This window comes from Falco biarmicus, chromosome 6, assembly GCF_023638135.1.
Source record: "Falco biarmicus isolate bFalBia1 chromosome 6, bFalBia1.pri, whole genome shotgun sequence".
Classification (NCBI taxonomy): Eukaryota; Metazoa; Chordata; class Aves; order Falconiformes; family Falconidae; genus Falco; species Falco biarmicus.
In genome coordinates, this window is record NC_079293.1 from 45203208 (window position 1) to 45221504 (window position 18297).

General features: G+C 39.5%; 1 protein-coding gene across 2 annotated transcripts in view; it reads left to right on the plus strand.

The window, feature by feature from the left end:
* The window catches only part of PCMT1 (protein-L-isoaspartate (D-aspartate) O-methyltransferase), a 36130-nt gene extending 21784 nt beyond the window's left edge, over nt 1-14346 (plus strand). The window contains exons 6-8 of one of the 2 annotated variants that reach the window (XM_056342441.1): nt 2425-2510; nt 4063-4232; nt 12097-14346. In XM_056342441.1, coding sequence (XP_056198416.1) covers nt 2425-2510; nt 4063-4232; nt 12097-12109 — 269 coding nt within the window. In that variant the 3' untranslated portion in view covers nt 12110-14346. Of the gene's footprint in view, nt 1-2424; nt 2511-4062; nt 4274-12096 lie in introns of both variants that reach the window. The other variant, XM_056342443.1, reaches the window with a different exon arrangement.
* The last annotated feature ends 3951 nt before the right edge of the window (nt 14347-18297 follow it).

Consider the following 18297-nt stretch of genomic DNA (forward strand, 5'->3'; position numbering starts at 1 on the left):
GTATCACATTGAATATATGAATGCCAACTGAACTTTTTCTTATCTGTGTTCCCATTGTGGGTAGATATGTACCTGACTGCTGTAGCCAGGAGAATTTTTGTGGGTGTTAAAAGGGAAGAGCCATGCTGTGCTTATGCGTATAAAGGAGCATGATTTTTTTTTTGTGTGTGGGGGTGTGCCGATTCTGAAGATAGTGGCTTTGGTTTGGACTATTGATTCTAAGAGCAAAGGGTTTAGATGTTTTGGTTCCTTTTTACCGCCATCGGTGAAGTGATAAGATGTGCAGAAGTCATGTTCGGACTTCTCTGGACAGTGCTCAAGATGCATTTAAGTCTCAGAATACATGTGTTCTTCAGAAGACAACTTTGCAGTTTCTTTCACACTGTTTTTTTCAGTTTAGCAATCTCTTCTTCTTTTGCCAGCAGTACTGGAAATCACTGCACCTAACGCCTGCTGTTGCATCTTAAGGAATGAGGGTCTGTTTTCCTGTGTAACTAACACCATTCAAACAGTATCTGTATTCTTGAGCTGAAGAAGTCTTTCTCCATTGCCTTCTCTTACGGAACAGCAACTCGATACAGTTAACACATCACTACTTCCTCTTTAGAGGTGTACAGTGCTACTATGGTATAAACAAATATAAATTGTATACTTTACTGCATTGAAGTGGTTGTTCCAGTACAACCCACTTTGGCAGAATCAGAGAGATTAAAGCCCTGGAAATACTAGAACTTTCATTACTGGCAACAGTAATGAAGGCTGCCTTGGTGGAACTGGTGATCAATAGGCATGAGTTCTCTTGAAGCACTGGTAGTTCTTGCTCGATGGCTTCTGCTTGCAGCCCTTGGTTAGAGCTTGTGGTGGGCAGAATTGACGATATGAGGAAATATGTCCCTGAGCTTTAAAGGACTTCTGCTGAGGAAATGTGCTCTCTTACAGCTTTGGGTGTAGAAAGTTATTGCAGGGTCTTGTTTCAGCACCTAGTATGAAGGATGACTCACTCCCCAGTTTTAATGGTTTCGAGGACCTGTCCAGATCTTCCTGTACACTCTTGGATACTTATGGGTGTTGTTACTGTCCAGGTAGATGACCCTGTCACTGAGGTCAAAATGAAACCTGTGATGGCCACCATGTATTTTTCCTGCCTTGTGAGTTGTTGGAAGGCAAAAAGTTGACAAATTTTCACCCTCTGGTAGGGGCTTAAAAGTTCTTTTGACTCATTCAGCCTTTTAATTAACCTGTGATAATAGTGATTGCAGAGAAGTTGAAGCTATGTTTGAAGACAGAAAACCCCAAGCAACTACTTGTGTTGAGCAGAGGACTATGTTCATTAGCCTTCTTACTTTTCTTCTTGACTGATTACTGGGACTTCTGCATTGTCTGAGTATGAATTTGTGGATGGTTTAGCCTCCTTTATTACTTATGTTCCTAAATAACTCCAGAGACAGTTTGCCTAACTTACTCTGAATCTCCTGTTGGTTTCTTGTAAATACTGTGCATGCCACATTTGCATCATCTTCTTTCAAAACTTTACCCAGGATCTGGTTTAGTTTGCTATATTTCAATGGCTTAAAAACCCCAGTCCGTTCCCCTTGCATCCAGTATAACTGGGGTGGTATGAGACATCTAGGATAAGGTGCTTCTCCCTAAGTTCTCCACCAAAGCTGACGCTGCATCGGTAGCCCTCTGAATAACTTAGTTACTCCTAACATCTTCCAAGCAGCCACCTGGAGCTTTAGCCACATGTCTGATGTCTGACCTGGCTATCCATGTCAGTCCAGCAGTTGTCTGCAGGAAGGATAGCGAGACCCATCTGCTGGCGAAAGGGGATGTGTGGGGATTAGTGTACTGCACTAACCTATGAGTGTGTGTGAGGTCTTTGAGTCCAACCAGTAGTGCAGTTACAGATGTATAGTCCATGTGAGTACTTGCTTTGTCTTTTCCTCACCTTTGGAGTCTTCTGATATGTGCTTCTAAGATTTAATACTTTAGACTTATGATTTGCATTATATTTAGGAATGGTATGTGTGAAGGCAAGGCAAAGCAAAGTGTATGTTCTAAGAAGGTAAACAAGGGGAGAAGTCACCTGCAGTTGGAGTGGTAGGGCACATAAATACTCAAGTATCCTTTCTGAGTGGACATGTGTCTCCAAGAACTTCTATTACAAATCCATGCTTTCTAATTTCAGGTGCTTCAGTAGCATTTCATATCTTTTAGAAGTATGTGTATGTACGTGTGAGGGCATTTTGTTACATCTATTTTTCAATTGTGTTAATATTTTTAAATTGACTTCACGTTATTACTGCTCAGTAAAAATAGTATAAATCTGAGCATAGCTTTTTATCTACCTGTAGATATGGGAGATCAGCTGTTTTTTCTATTCCTTTTGAAAACTTTTTTTTAAAAAAAAGTGTTTTCTTGCAGTGGGAGATGGAAGAATGGGATATGCAGAAGAAGCTCCCTATGATGCGATTCATGTAGGAGCTGCAGCACCAGTTGTGCCCCAAGCAGTAAGCCTTTATATTTTATATGTGTGATTCGGTAATCTCTTAGCTGTAAAGAACACTTTACGTACATATATATGTAAAATACTTGGTAGACTTGCACTGCTGGGAGTATCAATGGGCAGTGTGGTATTACTGTATGATGTGCTTTTTTTGTTTCTGTTGTAACTGGGCTTCCTGGTGGTTTGCAAAAACTATTTGTTCTAATAACCCTCCTCTAAATAAACATAACTTAAAATTACTTGTGGACAAATCTCTATTACAACAATCAACTGGAGCATTTTTTCATAAGCTAATTTGGTTTTGTCAAACACTGAATTATGAAATTTTAAGTATTTGTTGCTCAGGCTCCGAGACGTTGAGCCTGTTGGAACAGTAATATGCTCGGCTGGAACTACAGATAATACCATGTGTTTGTAGCTTTCAGAGTGGATACAGGGTAGTATTTACTAGAGAAGCTTGAGAATAACTAGGGACCTTAGAGTATGCATGCATGAATTTCATTCTTGCAGATAAGGTTGGGATTTTTTTCCCTCCTCTTTTCCTCAGGTGAATGGGAATAATTTAGCATGATTTGATATGCTAGATACCAGTTATGTTTTTTTTTAAAATTGATTTTAATGAGGGACGGTGAAGGACTAGAGGTTTGAGGTGATATAGACAAGTTAGACGTTTCCAGGCATTGGCTGTTGTTTTGTTTTTTTATTTTATTTTATTTTGGGAGGGAGGTGTGTGGGATGTTCCCAGCAAAGTGATGACATATGACAATTAAGAAGGTAACTTAAAGCTTATTACTGAATGAAACAGTTCTTAATTATAACTTCTGTGAGTAAACAAGGAGTAAGATTTTTTTTCATTGTCTGGGAAGTACTGAAATTTTCTTGAAACTACTGTTATTAGCCTCCTTCTTTAATTATGAAAGCAAAAAAAATATCCAAGCATTTCTCTCTCATACTCTGTTACTTGTCACTTATCTTATCCATTCAAATATTTTAGAATTTTAGACTAGTTTCACAAAATGCTGCTCCATTCACAGAATGAAAGAAGAGCTGTTGGATAGTGAGTGTATTGTAGACAACTTTTTTATTTATCTTCCTGGAATAATTTAAAATCACAAATCTTAAATCTTATTCTGAGGGCTTAAGGGGCGATGGGTTACCCCAATAATGTTAGACATTGGGCCTGTACTAATACCCCAAACTATCAAACTGTTAAAACTGGCATTTTAAAAAGATTGAATCTACTGTAAAAATAATTTGTGATTTACATGTCTTTCCTCTGTTATGTAGAAACTTAAAACTGCAACCAACCTAGTTAATTCAATTTTTTACGTTCTTTTTGAGTTATATGGAATTATTGTTAATGTAACAACAGTTGTACCATATTGTGATACTCTCATTTTCAGTGCACTTTTTATTTTTCCTAATTAAAGGAGTTATCTACTGCATAATAGTAGATAGATAATTATAGAAAAGCTATTAATGTAATGTAACAAACTTTGGATCCAGCATGTCTCTGAAGTGGCTGGTTACATTCTAATTTCTGTGTTGTGTTCTAGCTTATAGATCAGTTAAAACCTGGCGGAAGATTGATATTACCAGTTGGTCCTGCAGGGGGAAACCAGATGCTCGAACAATATGACAAACTAGAAGATGGCAGTGTCAAAATGAAGCCTCTGATGGGAGTGATATATGTGCCTTTAACAGATAAAGAGAAGCAGTGGTCCAGGTGGAAGTGATTTTGTTCCACTTCTTCCACACACATGCAAGGTGAAAGGGTGTGAATTTTAAGCAGATAGACTGCAAGGCCTGCCTTTGCTGCTGTTGTTGCTTTCTGCTCCTCCATACTGTGAAAAGTGACTGTCTGCATTACTACATCACCAAAAGGAGGTTGTGCTAAATTTGACTTAATTTAAAAGCAGAAGAAAAATATTGCATGGGTTGCACTTTGTCTCTTTTAGTCTTTGGTGTGTTGAAGTTTATTTGTTGTTTGGAAGATAATATTTTCTAAATTTAAACTTCCCTTCTAATGAACTTTTTATAACTAGCTTGCCCAGTAATTAGGGTAAAAGTGTAAAATACTACTTAAGAATAAATATTGTTTTGTCCTCTGAGTTAGTGGTAATTGGGTGTTCTTTTTTTATTTTTCTGAAATGTCACAAATGAAGAAAAATCTTCGTAAAATCTCTTGTGGGGAAATACAGACAATCTTGCAAGCACTTTTTCCTCAGCCCCCGAAGTAGCGGAAAGTGGAGAAGGTAATCCCTTCTTCCCTGAAGTGTAAATGTAGTTGAGTAGTGTTTAGAAACTTTTCTCAGATGTTATAAAACGTCTATCATCTTTCTCTGATGGGGGCATATTTGTGTTTGCCAGCACAGCAAACTCTAAAGGCTTTTCTAGAGGTAGTAAACTTCCAGTTTGCTGAATTGAATGGCCAGCAACATAGACATAACACAGCTGTCAGCTTAAACCATGCTAGGCATTAGTATGCGAATGAACAAAGCAGCAGTCCTGTTTTGCTTCCTGGCAGAAAATGCTCGTGGACGTATTATTTGTGCTAATGAAATGCATAGATGTGTATTGAGTTTTGAGAACAATTCTTGAGCTTTATAACTCCTAAATTCAGATTTTTGGCTTTTTTCCCTTGATATTCTGGAGTATAGCTTGTGATTTGGATACATGAATACCTAGAGTTGAAGCTATCAAAATGTCCATAAAAAGTACAAATAAAGCAGTTTGCATTACTGCTGCTTACTGAAACCTCATTTCAGTGTTTCTTGGATTATTGTATAGCCACCATGTACAGATTACTCCTAGAACAACTTTAATGAGTTACTGCCTAGCTCAAAGCTTTTGAAGCATTCTCATTATTCAGATGGCTTGTATTTGCTATGCAAATTAATACTTCGTCAGTGAGTACTGTCAGTATTCCCTCAGTGGGGTACTCAGCTGTTTCCTGCCTCTTGTGAGGCTTTGGAAGTCTTGCTTTGTGGTCATTTTCCTCCTTTGGCAAATGTGGCAGATTTTATTCAGGTTTGCAGTCCATGCTCTGCTTAGTCTGGAAAACAGAAGTATTCTTCTTAAGCCTTCCTTTTTCCAGGGAGGTTTTATGGATTGTTCTGCATTTCCATCTGATGTGATTATAGTAGCTTTTTTTTTTGTAGCAGCCATTTGTGTTCAATAAATATTATATATAAGAAGGATTTCTAGAATGACAGTGGTTATCCTTTGCTGATAGTGAAGATGGTGAAGTGTATTAAGGACTAGAATTCTACGGTCTTTGCATCTCTTCTGTGCAGTTTTGTGCTCTGTTTTCTCTGCTAGCTCAGGAAGAAGTAATAGATTGTCTTTGGGCCTTCTTTGGTCATGAGCATTGTGGGGTTCTTCTCCCCAGATTCTAACCAGGTTTTGTTCTTTTCTGAAATGCTTCTTGATTTATTTTTTTTTTTAAAGTATTAAGAATGTACCTTGGTGTTACTAGAAGAGGTAAATGGTTAGCCTGAAGGGTTACCTTGATCACTACGGTGGCATAGAGGCTGTTTCTTGCTACGTATGTTTAAATTTGGTTCAGACTTGGAAATCTCTAGTAAAGGAAGTCTCAGAAGTCCAGAAGTTTTTTTTTTTTTCTTAAATTGTCCTTTTCCTGATCTGAAGAAAATTCCCGCTCCCTTGTTAAGGATAGCTGCCAGTGTACTGCTGACCTGATGAGGTCACATCTGTCTTTTGTTGTTTTTCCTTATCAATGAGTCCAAAGTTTACGGTCAGCCAGCTGCTGCTAAGAAACTCCTAATTATAAATCAGCATTTGTTATTTGTGCTAGCATCAAAGATGAAAGAGGTGTTTTTTCTGCAGTACTTAGATTTCAATTTATCTTTCCTACATTGTTGAAGACCTGTGAGCAGAGATCAGTTGAGACTCCTCTGAAAGAGCATCTTTTAAGTCTTTCTGTGATAAAGAGCTCTCGTGTGTGAGAGACTCTGGTTCTTGTAAATCTAAAATTCATTGAACAATCATCTTTTTAGAGTAGCCTAAGAATCCTGTGTGCTTAGCTTGTCATTCTCTTAGTTTATGTTGTTTCATTCCTAATTAGCGATAGCATTTAGCACAGTAATAGTAATTCTGTTCCTAATGCAAGTAACTGTTGTCACATTAAAAATTGGTGTCCCATCACAAAGTACAATCAGTAGGCCAGCAGCATGTTCCTAGGCTAGCAGACCTTCCAGTTGACAAGAAAGAAGCCACTTGAGTTTTTGCTTAGCTATTCACATGTCAGAGAAATCAGTGTACGGTTCCTTGCTAAGGCTGCAAGATGCTTTTCACAGAGCAGCACAACAGTGACTTGATCTCTGGGTGGTGTTTGAGGTCAAACTTAGCTTCAGCTGGTTTGCATCATTCTTCACTATGTAAAACCGGAACTTCTAGCAGAAGAAAATCTGGACTAGCTGGAAGGAAAAGGCTCCTTGGATTTCAATAAATCTGATTTTGTGAGTATTACTGGATTTCTTTAAATTTAGTCCATAATTTTCTAGTTTGGCTTCAGCTACACACAGTAGTGTTTGTTTTAAACTCCAAATACTAGTTGGGAATTTTCTCATATGTGACTCCATGGGACATTTGGAAGTAGACTATACACAGGAATTTGGTCTCCAGTACAAAATGAAATGCATTAGTGTGCCAGAGATCCAGCAGTAGGTGTCCATTTATGTGATTATGCTCGTAAGGATGTTTATCCTTTCACATGAAGCTTCTCAATTATTAATTGTTTTTTTTTCCTTCCTGGTAAGTAGGGAGGAGAGAGAGAGGACCTCTTGTGCCACACCAGTTGAGAGCACAGTTTATTAGCTATCTTATTGGCACTTGTTGTGTAAATTAGGTTCTTTCTGGTTTTACTTCTCTCTGAGAGTTCACTTACTGCTTATACGGAGAGACAATATATAAAGAATCATAGAATTGTTTAGGTTGGACAAAATCTTTAAGGTTGAGTTCAGCCATTAACACAGAAATCCTATATCTACCAACCATGTCCCTAAGTGCCACATCTATATCTCTTTTAAATGCCTCCAGGGATGGTGGCTCAACCACTTACTTCCCCGGGCAGCCTGTTCCAATGCTTGACCACCCTTTCGGTGAAGAAATTTTTCCTAATACCAAGTCTAAACCTCCCCTAGTGCAACTTGAGGACATTTTTTCTTGTCCTATCACCTGTTACTCAGGAGAAGAGACCGACACCCACCTCACTACAACCTTCTGTCAGGTAGTCATAGAGAGCAATAAGGTCCCCCTGAGCCTCCTCTTGTCCAGACTAAACACCCCCAGCTCCCTCAGCCGCTCCCCATCAGACTTGTGCTCCAGACCCTTCCCCAGCTCCATTGCTCTTCCTTGGGTGTGCTCCTGCATGTCAGCGTCTTTTTAGTAATGAGGGGCCCAAAACCAAACACAGGATTCAAGTTGCAGCCTCACCGGTCCTGAGTACAGGGGAAAGATCACTTCCCCAGTTCTGGCCACGCTATTTCTGATACGAAGACCAGTAAGAGAATAACGGTATAAGGAATGCTTAGCAATGAGTCTCTGTTGCTATCTTGGATTTTATTTCCAAACTGGCAGCACTTTTAAAAAGTTAAACTACTTTCTTAAACTTGAAATATTGCATTAGGAGAGATTACTTATAGATGTCAAGCTAAATTCATATTTGCTGATAAAATACAAAATCATAATGACAGTATAATATCTTTCAGCAAAAACTGCAGTGACTAGACTGGGGCTGTTACTGTATCCTACATATCTGTACATAATATGTGATTAAGCACCCTTTTGGAAAACATTGAATAACAGTTTCTAGGCAGAAATATATTAAATTATTTTTTAATAAATGTTTCAAATGCCCTGACAAGCTAGCTGTCTAATTTCAATTGAAATTAGCAGGATTTGTTTGCCCAGAATTCCTTAGGTTATGCAGAGTTAGGATTATGATTAAAGTTTTTATTTTACTTTGCCAAAAAGAATCTCTGCACAATTTTTTTTAGGGAAAAATTTAAGTATTTTGCAAAAATGCATGTGATGTATTTTTTCTGCAACCAATTATACCAGTTACCTTTTCTTTGTTATTTCAACTTACTCTCTCAAATTGATGATCCTAGCAAGTAACAAATACTTTATAACATCATCTTTCCAGATTAAAATGCTACAAGTCTAAGTATTGTGTTTAGTTACCTTCAAAGTTACAAATGAGAATTGGCTGCTGAAACACTAGTAGATACTGAAATTCAGTGTGTAGCCTAATATGAATTAGAAATATAGTATCAGTAATGACAGCATATTTCTCATAGATAAATGATGTATCAAAAAGGGAAAATCAAATGCTGCCTAATGACAAGAAAATTGAAGTGGATCAAAAAGTTACAAGTTTCAGATAAAAAAATTTATAGATGTTTGTTCAAATATTTAACTGGAGTGCCTTCTACCAAAGAGATGGAGACAGATTGCAAGACTTCATGACCTACCTGTACTGCAAACTTTTGTTATTTCTTACTGTTGATAAGATTTGTGAACATTTTTTAAATTTTTTTCATAATGAACTCTGACATTTACCTGAAATGCTACCTATTAGACTTTTCTGAGAATGTTTCCTAGTTTGTTGCATACTCCCAATGGGAAGCGTGGAATATTCCTGTATATGTTTTCCCTACTAGTAAGCCAAAATTTTTTTGAACTTTCTTAAATTTATTTTTAGAATAGTAATTTTGAGGCTTCTGAAACTTGCTTTAACTTGAGCTTACAAAGTTGCTCTGATGCCTCGATTGACAATATTAGATGAGTGATTCTCCTGTTAGAATTCCAAGGGCTTGAGGAGGGCTATGGTGGTGACTTAAAACCTAAATATATATATTGCTTACTAAGCAGGAACTAGTAAGCAGATTAGAAGGTGCGCCTGTAAGAAGGTGGAGGGAAATTACATGAGTTGTGTAAGAATCACAGCAAATAATCATGGCCAGAAAAAGGGAGAAAAGTAATTAATTCATAATCTTTCCTATGGTTCTAGAGGACAACAGGATATTTTTTGCAGTTAGCTTTTGCATCTCCTTTTAAGCTTTGTAGCAGGATAGATTTCTTACTGCTGGGAGGATAGGCAAGTGTCCTGGCTTTTACCAGGAGTTGAAACCTCGTAGATTTCATAGCTTGGCAGCTTCTGATCCATACAACTGAAGTTCAGATCAACTGATGCTGTTTTACAATATGTATTTAAGTCTGCAAGCTGTTCATGTTGGGTGGAAAGCTGGGAAGTGTTACCTACCTGATGATCTAATTTTTTTTCTGTAACTTTCTATTATATATAATAGTGCACATATAAACTCAGCTTCTTGTAACGGTAGAAAACAAATGCTGCATAATTTTAACACATATCATGGATTGTTTTGGGCTGGATGCTGTTGTTAGGTTGAGTAGTGAAGGACAAGTGAAAAATCTCTTGAGGGGAGCAGATTTCCTTAATACAGTGATTGTTCTAATAAACAGAATATGAAAATCTTTATTTTGAAAGTGACATTTAGGATATACTTAACTTACAGGAACATTATTATGCCATCAGGAATAGCTTAAAGCAATGCGACACATCAACAATGAAAACATTGGCATGTTAGTGTCACTTATTTCAATTCCAAGTACAAATACAATTTTGTAAAACAACCCCCACCCCCTTCAAATACATTAAGTGCATTAGCACCATTGTGCGAAAACCTTGTCAGCACCTGTGGCTGGGTTAAATGATGATGTTTAATAGTTTTGGAGTAACTAGGGATTTTTTCTTAGGCTTGCAATTTCTTGAGGATCTACGTTGGGTTTAGAGGAATAAGAATTATTTGTCCCATTGACAGGCTAGGTTTTTAAAAGCTGTGAGAGTATATGGTAGGAATGAGGATGAAAATCACATCAGCAATTAGGCATATGAGACTAAACCAGCAGTAGCAGTAGTCATTGCTTACATATGCTTTTTGAAGTTGTAAATATTAACTGATGATGCAGCTCCTGGAAGCATTAAGGTTGAATGAAGTACTTGTGCCAGTGAATTTAGGACTGCATTTTAAACTGGGTATCAGATGTTCATTTACTTTTATATGTTCAAAGTGAGCAAATACCCATTCTGTGAAATAGGCAAATATGAAGAACTTCCAAACCTTTGGGTATAAACAGGTTTTTCTTTACCCCTGCCAAGATGTGTTCTTCCCCTTTCTGTTTTTTTCTGCTTTCTGTAATTACTGCAATACTCTGAAGCTGTACGATTAGTACGTAGTACCTCAGCATTATTACAAGGCAGTGCAAAGTGCAAAGAATGCAAATATTTCACTGACAAATCACAAGTTTTAGATCCCAGCTGCATTAGATAGAAAACTAGTCATTTAAGCACTACTTGCAGCAGCCTTTTCAATTGCTTTTAAAATGTTTTGCCTGCTGTCATTCCATGCTATATGATTCCTGAAGGATATAATGTCATTGTAACTTGAAAGCTTTTGCTTGTGTGCATGTAGCACAACATTTTTTGTGGGTTAGTTTGCATGATAGCTGGAAATACTATTGTGTATTGAGCCAGCAATCACATTAGTGACATTTTTCTTCATTCAGACAGTTTGCTTTATCTAATGAGGGTGATGCACCTGCTAAAAGAAAATTGCAGCAAACTCATTGTGCGTTTATAGATAGCTTGTGCTTTTTGGGGCTGGGGGGGCGGGTCAGGGAAGCAAATGCTTCTGTTTGAATTTTCCATCATTCATAATGGCACATTGCACAGCTTTCAGATTTGATGGACATTTTGCATTAAAGTTAATGCTCCATTAATATTTAAACAAATCACTAATATATGATAATTTCACTGTTGGAATATGGGTTCTGTGGGTTTCCTGCTTCAATGTGTTTTAAATGTCCTGCAGGAACAAAAGTCTGCATTTCCTAGATTCCTCATAGCAATTTAGAGAGGCTTCCCGATGCATCCTTTCTCCTACCTGAATCTCCTTTTAACACACACAGACTCCCTACCCTGCCTCCATACCTTCCATAAGCTCATCCTGATTTAGCAATAGTTCCTTCAGGAGCTAATTGAGCTCCTCTATGAAATAAATAAAATACACGATACAAAAACATATGATGTTGATGTGAGATTGTGTTCCTAGCTTTCTTGAGAGGCTGCAGCGGAAGCTAAACTTGCGCTTTTGGCAGCTACAGAGAATGGTTTTTGCCAACACTCTGTCTAGTAAGTTGGCTCTGTTTCTTGCCAGGATGTAGCCAATGGAATTTGGATGACAGGTAGCTGTGTAACTAGCTGTGTGGTGTGAGGGATGTTCGTTAAAGCAAATGATCCATTAAGTGTAAAATAGAGGGACCCATATTTCACAGTATGTCACATGATGGTACAAGATGATATGGGATTATTGTTGCCTTTCCTTTGTTAGTTGTTTTTGTTTTCTTAAATGCTTGAAGAGACTTCGGAAGTTTTGCTGATATGCATGAACACTTAAATGTAATCTGATGCAATATCAAAACTTTTCAAATATGACTTGCAAGGGGAGAGGAGAAATATAACTGTGTGTGTTTTCTTTCTACAGGGATGAATTGTAAAAGCTACATCATCTTGACCCAACATAGTGTTACAGTGGACTGCTCATCTCCAGTTCTAAAAGCTTTTTGAAAACCAACAGCATTGCAGCTTGTTTTGGACTTCGTTATACTGTTGTTATCAGCATGGAAAAGCGTGGTGTTTGTTTTATTTTTTTAGATGCTCAAGGCAAATCTGATAAAGAAATGGTGGAAAGTTTTATGTGGGCACTGTTTTATTTAACATGCCTTTATCTCACTCTCATCTGTTCAAAGTGAATTTCTGCAAAACTGCAGATAAAGACCTGTAGCTTGTGAACTCTAATTTTGATGGGAGTACTTGAACACTCACTTCTCTCAGCTCCTGTGTCCCTTGGTAAAACTGCTTCTGTGCACCTTATGACACTACGTAGGTAATACCAGGTTTTCTGTGTTCTGATGTCTGCTAGATGCTACTAAAAGGAGATGAACTTCCTTTTTAAGCTTTTGACATGGTGTCATAGACTAGCATGTAGTAGATACAATCAGCTGCTTTATTACCTTAAAACCAGGCATTTGTATATATTAAACTTCAAGACATCAGAGGTGGGTGGCTGCTCTTATCAGACATTGCTGTTAGAATTGGACATAACAGACGTGGTTTCCCTTCTAAAATTAATTAATGGAGTCTTGAAATTCTGTTTTGGTTTATAGCTCACTACTGATGTGATACACAAGGATTTAACTCCATAAATATGATGTCCCAATCACTGAATGGTTTATGCAATGCTGCTTTGCCAAATTAAAGTTAAAAGCAAACGGGGGGTGTGCGTGTGCTTGTGTGGAAGATTAGGATCAGTATGTAGTAGACTACTGAGATATGGATTGCTAGGTTCTTTATTAAAAAACAAAAAAACCAAAACCAAAACAAAACAGTTTGGTTCTAAAAGAAAGTTGCTTTTGGCAAAGCCATTCGCTGCATTAATGTTCTCATTTTAACTGTGGGCGCCCAGGAAAAATTCTGGCTTTTTAGAAAGTGAATTCTTAATTGCAACATGAGGAAAACATGATACATGCATAAGGAATAATGAATCCTGGACTCCTAGGTACAGCTAGAGATGCAGTTGTTCAGTTTTCATATAGAGTAGTTGGCAGGCTGTAAACCCTGGTTTTTTTCTGCCTCAGGTTTTCTGTTTTGGTACTGTAAAATGTCAACAGCAAACTGCGATGCAGTACAGTAAGGCGGGCTGCTCTCGGAAAGGGGGGGAAATGTGTCTTGAGTCATCTCGCTCAGATTTGAGCAACCAGGAATTAAACAGCATGTTATCATTATTTTCTTTTTTTTATGGTAGAAAGGATTCTAGAATAAAATTTGCATAAAACCAACCCATAGTGATCACTGCAAAAAAGGTATTTGACTTTTTACGGTGGAACAATAATTTTGTGATAAGATTAATCCCTGAAAGCTGAAGTTTAGAATTCAAAGGCCCCTGAATATGGAAGAGAAACATTTTAAATAACTTTTCTTTTGAAGGTCAGCCTCATCCTATTCCTATGTAAAAGATATGTATCACTTTATTTAGATATTTGGAAGTTAACGTACCACCTCCTGATCTGACTGCAGCCTGGGAGCACATACACAAGATTAATCTTTTAAAGGAATTAATATAGCATGTATTCTAGAAAATACAATTCAGAAAAACCCACTTGCATCTGACAAATTTGTACTAACCCACAATCAACTGTGAATCTAGTCCTTGGTGTTGAAGTGAAATATCTTAAACGATGCATGCTGATGTTTCAACCTTTTGGTCACTGTATCATTCAATTTGAGTTCAGCTTTTTTTACATCTTCTCACTAATCTAAACAGTTAAATGAAAGGTATGAGCTCAACTGTATCCAAATTCTTGTCTCTGGACAGTGTAATAAGCTAGCCTAACTTGGAAGAGGTGACAAAGCTGAGACCCGGCGACAACTTTTTTGGGGAGAACCACTTCAGGAGGTGTTATGACTTCAGGGACCAAGGCTGCTGGGATTAGTGCACCCATTCCACTGAGTGGGTTGGTGATAGTCAAGGTACTTGGCCAGAAAGGAGTATCCAGGAGTAGCATTTAGGAATTGGAAAATGAAAACCCCTCTGTGATGGAGCAATGGTTCTGAAGTAAAAACTTGGAGAAGAGGACAAGTTGAAAGGCAGAAGATTTGAAGAGCTTGAATAAATGCTGTGTGAACTGTCTGAATTGCTACTTTGCCAAATAAAACAAATTGAGAGGAAGCTGTATCTAGATGTCTGTCTAGTTTTGTGATTGGTTTTCGGTGTTTGTTTTTTTTAACCTTCACAGTACTCCACATGTAGAAAAAGCACGTATAAAAATACTGTTTTACTAAACAGCTGCGTGTCGGTTTTCAGTTAATGTATTGCAGCAGTTAGCAACCCTGGTAATACCATACGGAATATAACTGGAGTTTTACTTGGCTGTTTGGAATTTTAGTTCACATCTCAGTGTTTTGGGGAACAGTCTGTGCATGCAGTGCATGAATTCTGCCTGCTATCTGTGGTTGAATCCAGCTAACTAGGGGTGCGTGATCTGCCACTTGCAAGGATTAAAGTTTACCTGAGTGATGTTTTACTGGATTGTTAGGATCACCTCCAAGCCAGAACAACTTGGGAGAACAGATTGACTGAAGAGCGAGTTACTCGTCTGGTGCTTTCCAGGGGTCAGACAGTAGAAGGCTTCCAGAGTTTGAGCAGAGGAACCAGGAGCCCATACCTCTATCTTGAAAACCCACAAACAGTTGTGGGTGCTCCACAGAGCAGTTCGGTGTGCTGTATGGGCGCCTTCTGTTCACGTAGCAGGATTTACTCGTTTGTTTACTATTTCTATTTAAACTGGCCAGCTAACTTGAGGGCACAGGGGCCATTACATGATTGTTATTTTTAATTTTGGAGGGGAACTAGCATGCAGAGGGTGGGCACTAACACTGCTCGTTGAGGCCACCTGGATGATTCCTGGAATGTTTTGTAGTTGGTGAGTTTGAAACGGGTATTAATGCTTGGGCTGGGGGGGCTTTATGTGGTAAGCTCTGGAGCATCCAGCTGGCAGCAGTTCTCTCTGCGTGTGCAGTGTTTTTGTGACAGGGTGACAGGCTCCAGGGTTTTTGAGTGTGGATGGACGGTGGAATTAACAGTCAGCACAAAGAGGTAAACTAAAAGGCCCAGGGGGAGACTGAACTAATACTGTTGTTCTGCCGGGAAGAAGGGTGATAACCTGTACTTGCAACAGCTGCCATTTCTTCCTTTTACTTGTTAATTTGCCCTAGGGCATGCTGCATTTGATTTAAGTGCTGTTTGGAGAGGATATGATTGCAATTCCTTCTTGATTTTGACATGATGTGAAGAACGAGTGACGCAAACTAAGCTAGTGATTTATATCTCTGGTTCCATTTAGCTGGTTTTGGGCATACTATAATGCTGTTAGATCCATAATGACCTTTGTGGAACCCTCGTTCTTTGCTCAAACGATGTGGGAGAGGTATTCTGCTGAAGTGAATGAGGGGCTGTCCTGGCTCAGAAGAATGACAGATGATGATGTCACACAAGCACATTGTGCAGAACACGGCAAAACCCACCAAACAAAACAAAAAAATACCCACCAAAAGGCAGCATGTGTGCAGGGAGATACAGCAGAGGAGGTCTGAAACTGTTCTGCATTTTGGAATGCCCAGACTTTACACGTAATCAGGAAATGTAAATTAGAGTTTCAATGTGGTGGTATAGAACAGATTCAAGCATTTCTGACTGAAGTAACTATTGGTTGAAAAATATAAGTTATTTCTACGCATTTATTTCTCCTCTAAATATTCCCTGTTCACAGCATGTTACCCCTCTGGTCAAGCTGATTGTTTCACGGGATCTTTTCTTTCGGACTAATTACTACACGTTTATTGCCTCTGCCTGGTCTTTACATCCATCAGTGTGCTCTGAATCTTTTCTAGCTTTTTCCTTTGCTTTTACCCTTAGCTTTTGCCGTTAGAAATAAAAAAAAACCCCAATTCCCGATGCTTATGAAAACAGCAAGCACAGACCTCAGCGATGCATGACTGTGGGGCTTACTAGAAAGGCTCACCCTTTGTTTTGGGGTGGCGTGTTTGTGTTGCTATTGGTTCGTGCCTCTGGCTCCCTCTGCAGAGTTTGGGATTGAAACTCTTATGCTTTATCTAGGATTTAAAAAGCAAATGGAGCATCACACTGACCTATTTCAGCCTTTTTGTTTTGCAAATGTGCTTTTGGAACTGCCCCTGGTATAATCCTGCAGTGCTATGGAAAGACTACGGTAGGGATGTTCAGGCTTGGATCTGCTGCAAAAGTGGGCAGCAAGCAACCCACATCACAGAAAAAGCTGGCTTCTAATCATAGACAAAACTCGGGTAAGTATTGCTTGTTACTTTGAAATAATTTGTACCTTTAAGTGTATGGAAGTTGGCCTGAAGGGCAAAACAATTGAAAATACAAAAGCCATCTAACCAAAATATGTATCTTGATCAACATTAAAATACACTAATAAAAAAACATTGTAATGACCTCTCTTAATACACAGAGGTGTAATATCCACAGGTATAGGCTATCAGAGCAATCCATGAAAGCACGCTGGTAGTAAAAATAGGTGGTGTGAGCATATACCCAGATGTGTGGATAGACACAGGTCAGGGTTTAGGACAGGGAAACCACATCTGGCAGATCTCAGAGAATGATGATTGTCACACGGAATATCTGACTGCTGCTGCACTGTAAAGACTGTAGAGAACTCCCCAGCTCCTGGGGTTTGCAGGAAGGTCCATGACAGCAGCAGCGAGCAATGCAACCGTGAAGATGGGGTAGAAGCAGCATCTGCTCTGACACTCCTCTGCGACAGGAGAGAGCGATCCCCAGCCTCGGGAGCAGCTGGGCAGGGGAGACAGGAGCGGTGCCAGTGGGAGGTGAGGGCTGGAGGCAGCCTGGGGAGGAGGAGGCAGCACCCCCAGTGTGCTGACAGGGGTGTCTTGCCACGGCTTTTTCTGCTAGTGCTCAGATGTGCTCTGGCTCAGTGGTTGAGTATCTTCTTCTTTGAAGTCAAATAGCATGAAAGCTATTAAGTGAAGGCACGTGTTACTGAAATGAGTGTGTACTAATTACAGGAGCTGCCAACCCAATCTGTTACTTTGCTAACTTTGTCTTATTCTTCATATAGCTGATGATGCCCAGGCTTTCTGGTGAGGTGGGCAAACTTATTTATCTATTTATTTCAGTCTCTGGCTGTGGAGTTTGCAATTACATAGGAAGTAAGAGGCCTCAGGCTGGTGGTCTGCACAGCAACAACTGTCACCATCTCCCCTCCTAGAAAGAAGAGTCCCTAGGAAGACTGTGGCAGCTGTAGCACAGCCATAGCCAGACTCCTGTGCTAGCTTGCTGCCTGCCACTCTCGCTTGAGCTCTGCCTGGAGGTGTTGATTCTTGGCTGTCATATGTAAAATCCATGAAGGCTGATTCCACTCGCAGCAGCACAGCAACAAAACCTGCTGTTGGGTGAAGTGACTGGGAAGCTGAGCGGCTTCTTGCACCACGGCTGTACTGCCTGGCTTGTGCTCCATGCAGGATCTCACTGTTGTCCTGCCCGGAAGAACAAGAACAAACCTTTTGTTCTCCTGCCAGCTGCGTGCCAGAGTGATGGGTTTTGGTAATAGGAGCACTATAGACGCAGTGAGACAAGGCTACTTTTCTTGCTGCTGCGGTGAGATGGTGAAGGAGAATTAGATATTAAATTAAAACCCGAAACAGATTTCCATGATGGGAAATAACACCCCAACCAGAGGGGCAGCGTGGCTTTCCTAGAAGGCTGTATTTAAAATGTGATCTTTTGAGTTTTGCACTATTTGCTGTGCCTGCTGTAGGCTAGGATGCAAGAAGGGCCACGCTCCCAGGTTAGAAATGGGCAGCACCAGCAGAAGGTCTCCCAGACCCAATGTAACACTGGCCTACAACCAACCAGACCTTGCCTAATGTGGCAGGAGGGCTATGAGCAGGGAGCGCTGGCAGCTGGGTCCCCTGAGCGGCTGGCACAGCCAGCTCTGCGGCTGCTTCCTGCTCAGCCCAGGGTCTGCTCAAGAGACAGGTTATGGAGGTGGACGCCCTGTTTTTCTCAGTCTCACCTAACCCAAAATATCTCAACGCCCTCCAGTGCAAACGTTCCAGCTTC